The 4,155-nt window shown below is 34.3% G+C and overlaps 2 protein-coding genes across 2 annotated transcripts; both read left to right on the top strand.

Annotated features, from left to right (window-relative positions):
* The first annotated feature begins 6 nt into the window (after window positions 1-6).
* LOC105116022 (uncharacterized) lies at window positions 7-707 on the top strand. Its single transcript, XM_011013157.1, has 3 exons — window positions 7-260; window positions 356-459; window positions 496-707. Exons 1-2 carry the CDS (start codon window positions 113-115, stop codon window positions 457-459), a joined length of 252 nt encoding a protein of 83 aa, XP_011011459.1. The 5' UTR covers window positions 7-112; the 3' UTR covers window positions 496-707.
* A 916-nt stretch (window positions 708-1,623) lies between these two features.
* LOC105116023 (uncharacterized) lies at window positions 1,624-2,284 on the top strand. The gene is made up of 2 exons (XM_011013158.1): window positions 1,624-1,878; window positions 1,974-2,284. Exons 1-2 carry the CDS (start codon window positions 1,731-1,733, stop codon window positions 2,075-2,077), a joined length of 252 nt encoding a protein of 83 aa, XP_011011460.1. The 5' UTR covers window positions 1,624-1,730; the 3' UTR covers window positions 2,078-2,284.
* The last annotated feature ends 1,871 nt before the right edge of the window (window positions 2,285-4,155 follow it).

Below are 4,155 nucleotides of genomic sequence, written 5' to 3'. Positions count from 1 at the left end.
GCCGATAATCCTTCCACAATTCTCCAATTTTAGCCTCACACGCACACGGTGGTTTCAGTCGGTTCCAATTTCCAAGACGACGGCAACACCAAAAAAAGAAAAGTAAGAGAAGATGGCATCAGCGACAACAAGAGTGATATTTAGGGTAGTGGTGGGGATTCTAGCCATCCTCGTTCTCTTCTACGTGGGTCGTCCTCTCTACTGGAAAATCTCCGCTACTGTTCAAGAGATCCGCGAGAACAAACGCACCGTCAAACAAGGTCTGTCTGTCTGTCTGCATCATCATCATCTCCTTCATCTAATCATTTTTTAGATTCCGAATCTGAATGAATTGTGTTGTTATTATTTTTCACAGGCATTTCTCAGATTGTCTTCGAAGCCCAGAAATCAGTTGGCTGGTTTCACGATGAGTCTGGTTCTGGAGCCCGCCAGAATCGGCGAGTCAGGTCGCTCTTTTAATTTTTAAACCCTTTTCAGTCAGGTCGCTCTTTTAATTTTTAAACCCCTTTCTTTTATTTTATTTTTTAATTAGTGCTTAATAAATCATTATTACTATTATTATTATTATCATGTGTAAGATCTGCTTCTTTGGTGTACTGTAATGGTTGGCGAAGGGTTCTATTGAAATGATAAAAGAGTAACTGAAGTAATTAGAAATAAATACATCAATAAAATTATCAGTGCTTGCTTTTGCTTGATTTAAGGTTAATTGCATTGATGATACTTGAATTTGATTAATTGTAATTTATTGCTAATATTTGTCAGAACTCTTCAGATACACCCATTTATTTATAGATATCATCTCTAGCACTTAGGCTTGCTTGATTCATTCATTAATCCACAACATTGCTGCCTGCAAATGCTAGAATGATCTTTGGAGCATTGCTTTGCTTTTTGTTGAGTGAGAGAAAATAGCATCGGTCAGCGCGGGTCTACTTGGTTAATTTGGTCTGAGTCGACTTGGTTAACTTAGTGGCGTACAGAGCTGGGTTTTACTTCGAACTGTTTTATTATTATTATCATCAAAACAAAATCATTTTGATACAACAAAAATCTTTGAAATAATGTTGCTAAGGGATTCTTTTTTAAAAATAAATAAAAAGAGCATAACTTGGGTTGCCTCGCATCGCTGTGATGGATTTTTTGGGCTGAGTTGATCTTGGTTGGGTCTTATAACTCAAGGAAACAGACTTGCTTCAGATGCATCTTCCATGCACAAAAACATGGATTCATTCGGATTTTGACAATCAAAATGCGCAGATTAACTTTCTTCCCCTTCTGGTATGAGAAAGTAAGTTGGTAAATACAAAATTTTACCATCTTACAAATACAATTGCTTTTATATGATGTGTTGGGGAACATTGTATTTCTCAAAAATTTAAAATTTATTTTTATTGAAAATTTATTTTTAAAAAAATATTATTTTATTATATTTCTAAATAGAAAGTAATTTATTATGGAATTCTAGAATACAATCCTAATCATGCAATCCAATCCTGATATTAGAAAGCTGACAAGCTATATGTCCTTTCCCGCTGGCCATTCATCATGCTTGCGAAGGAAACATTAAAAAGAGGCAGCCATTTACATTTTCTTTTAACCAAACAAAAAATAAAACGCCGATAATCCTTCCACAATTCTCCAATTTTAGCCTCACACGCACACGGTGGTTTCAGTCGGTTCCAATTTCCAAGACGACGGCAACACCAAAAAAAGAAAAGTAAGAGAAGATGGCATCAGCGACAACAAGAGTGATATTTAGGGTAGTGGTGGGGATTCTAGCCATCCTCGTTCTCTTCTACGTGGGTCGTCCTCTCTACTGGAAAATCTCCGCTACTGTTCAAGAGATCCGCGAGAACAAACGCACCGTCAAACAAGGTCTGTCTGTCTGTCTGCATCATCATCATCTCCTTCATCTAATCATTTTTTAGATTCCGAATCTGAATGAATTGTGTTGTTATTATTTTTCACAGGCATTTCTCAGATTGTCTTCGAAGCCCAGAAATCAGTTGGCTGGTTTCACGATGAGTCTGGTTCTGGAGCCCGCCAGAATCGGCGAGTCAGGTCGCTCTTTTAATTTTTAAACCCCTTTCTTTTATTTTATTTTTTAATTAGTGCTTAATAAATCATTATTACTATTATTATTATTATCATGTGTAAGATCTGCTTCTTTGGTGTACTGTAATGGTTGGCGAAGGGTTCTATTGAAATGATAAAAGAGTAACTGAAGTAATTAGAAATAAATACATCAATAAAATTATCAGTGCTTGCTTTTGCTTGATTTAAGGTTAATTGCATTGATGATACTTGAATTTGATTAATTGTAATTTATTGCTAATATTTGTCAGAACTCTTCAGATACACCCATTTATTTATAGATATCATCTTTAGCACTTAGGCTTGCTTGATTCATTCATTAATCCACAACATTGCTGCCTGCAAATGCTAGAATGATCTTTGGAGCATTGCTTTGCTTTTTGTTGAGTGAGAGAAAATAGCATCGGTCAGCCCGGGTCTACTTGGTTAATTTGGTCTGAGTCTACTTGGTTAACTTGGTGATGTATCAGAGCTAGGTTTTACTTCAAAATGTTTTTTTTTTTTTATTATTATTATCAAAACAAAATCATTTCGGTATAAAAAAATCTTTGAATAATGTTGCCAAGGGAATATTTTTTTAAAAAAAGCATAACTTGGGTTACCTCGCATCGATAGCTAATCTATCAACCCGTGTCGGATTTTCTGGGCTGAGTTGATCTTGGTTGGGTCTTATAACTCTAGAAAACAGACTTGCTTCAGATGCATCTTCCATGCACAAAAACATGGATTCGTTCAGATTAACTTTCTTCCCCTTCTGGTATGAGAAAGTAAGTTGGTAAATACAAAATTTTACCATCCTCCATATACAAGTGCTTTTACATAACGTGTTTGGGAACACAGTTTAAATTGTATTTTTAAAAAGTTAAAAATTTATTTTTTATGTTGATATTAAAAATAATTTTTAAAAAATAAAAAAAATATTATTTTAATATATTTTTAAATAGAAAGTATTTTATTATTACTATACTCCCAAATAGCTCGTAATATATATTATGAATTCAGACAGGTGTCCATCAGTCGTCATTATATCAATGAATTCTCAATCATATTCTTTATTCAACAAAACTAGTAAGTAGTAATTTTAATATATTTACAACTTATCAATCAAGAGGTCTTCTGCCCATGTTGATATGGTAGGTTCTACAAAACTGAAGATTCTTACTTATCCTCCGCAGTATATTCTATATTTAATTTAATACATGATGATATTATTATGAAGTTTATGTATTATAAATGAAAGTTTTAAATTTGTTGTCAAATTAGCTTCAAGTTCTTCGATGCAATAACTAATAAAAACATCAAAGATCATTTGAATAATACAGGATTAACAATAAAAGATTATGGCCAAAATAATTACCAGGAACCATGAAGACCAGCGCCGTGGCACGGATCCTCGGCTACTAGCCCTGAGATCCTTAAAGACGCATAACAGACAAGAGTACGCCATGCTTAGACGATCCATTACACCAACGATAGAATTGTCTCGAATCTCAATTTGCCCGACCGACAACCCAATTAATCAAAGAAGAGGAATGCTAGTTGACACGGCTTGGGATATATCAGATCAAAATTACTGGGGCACTAGGTTTTGGTCGGAAGGTTATGTGCAGTTGCAATTCTGAATCCAATCATATCGACAAGTTAGGGGCCTAATAAATCTGATTTGACCAAGGAGATGATATCTCGAGCTGGCCTTGATGAACATGCCAAAGCGGATCTAATCTCAAGTTAACCTCTAGTTATGAGTTGGTTTGAAAGGAGAAATTTATAGAGCAAGAATATTTCAATTTTTTCCCAAGATCAAGGATCGGTGCCTGTCCCCTCGGCTTCGGAGACATCCATTGACAGAAAAAGTGGTATTGATCACTCTAGGTGATTTGGTAGATATATTTATAGAATAGATAGATAAGATCAAATTCAAAAAAATAGATATAAGTTATGATCATAGTTGAGTTGAGATAAAATCTATCAAAACTTTCTATAATCTCTGTTTTTTTTTTTTTTGAAGTTAACATTAGTCGAGTTTGAGTTATTGCGTTTCGAAAATATGTTTAAAAA

Source organism: Populus euphratica, unplaced genomic scaffold (assembly GCF_000495115.2).
Source record: "Populus euphratica unplaced genomic scaffold, PopEup_1.0 scaffold833.1, whole genome shotgun sequence".
Lineage (NCBI taxonomy): Eukaryota > Viridiplantae > Streptophyta > Magnoliopsida > Malpighiales > Salicaceae > Populus > Populus euphratica.
Note: the sequence above shows the minus strand (reverse complement) of the source record. Positions and strands in the feature narration are given on the sequence as shown.

What these genes read in the sequence shown, in the direction of transcription:
- LOC105116022 (XM_011013157.1), top strand. Translation starts at nt 113, where the DNA reads ATGGCATCAGCGACAACAAGAGTGATATTTAGGGTAGTGGTGGGGATT. An exon ending in CAAACGCACCGTCAAACAAG is followed by an intron (nt 261 to 355) that starts GTCTGTCTGTCT and finishes TATTTTTCACAG; the next exon opens with GCATTTCTCAGATTGTCTTC.
- LOC105116023 (XM_011013158.1), top strand. Translation starts at nt 1,731, where the DNA reads ATGGCATCAGCGACAACAAGAGTGATATTTAGGGTAGTGGTGGGGATT. An exon ending in CAAACGCACCGTCAAACAAG is followed by an intron (nt 1,879 to 1,973) that starts GTCTGTCTGTCT and finishes TATTTTTCACAG; the next exon opens with GCATTTCTCAGATTGTCTTC.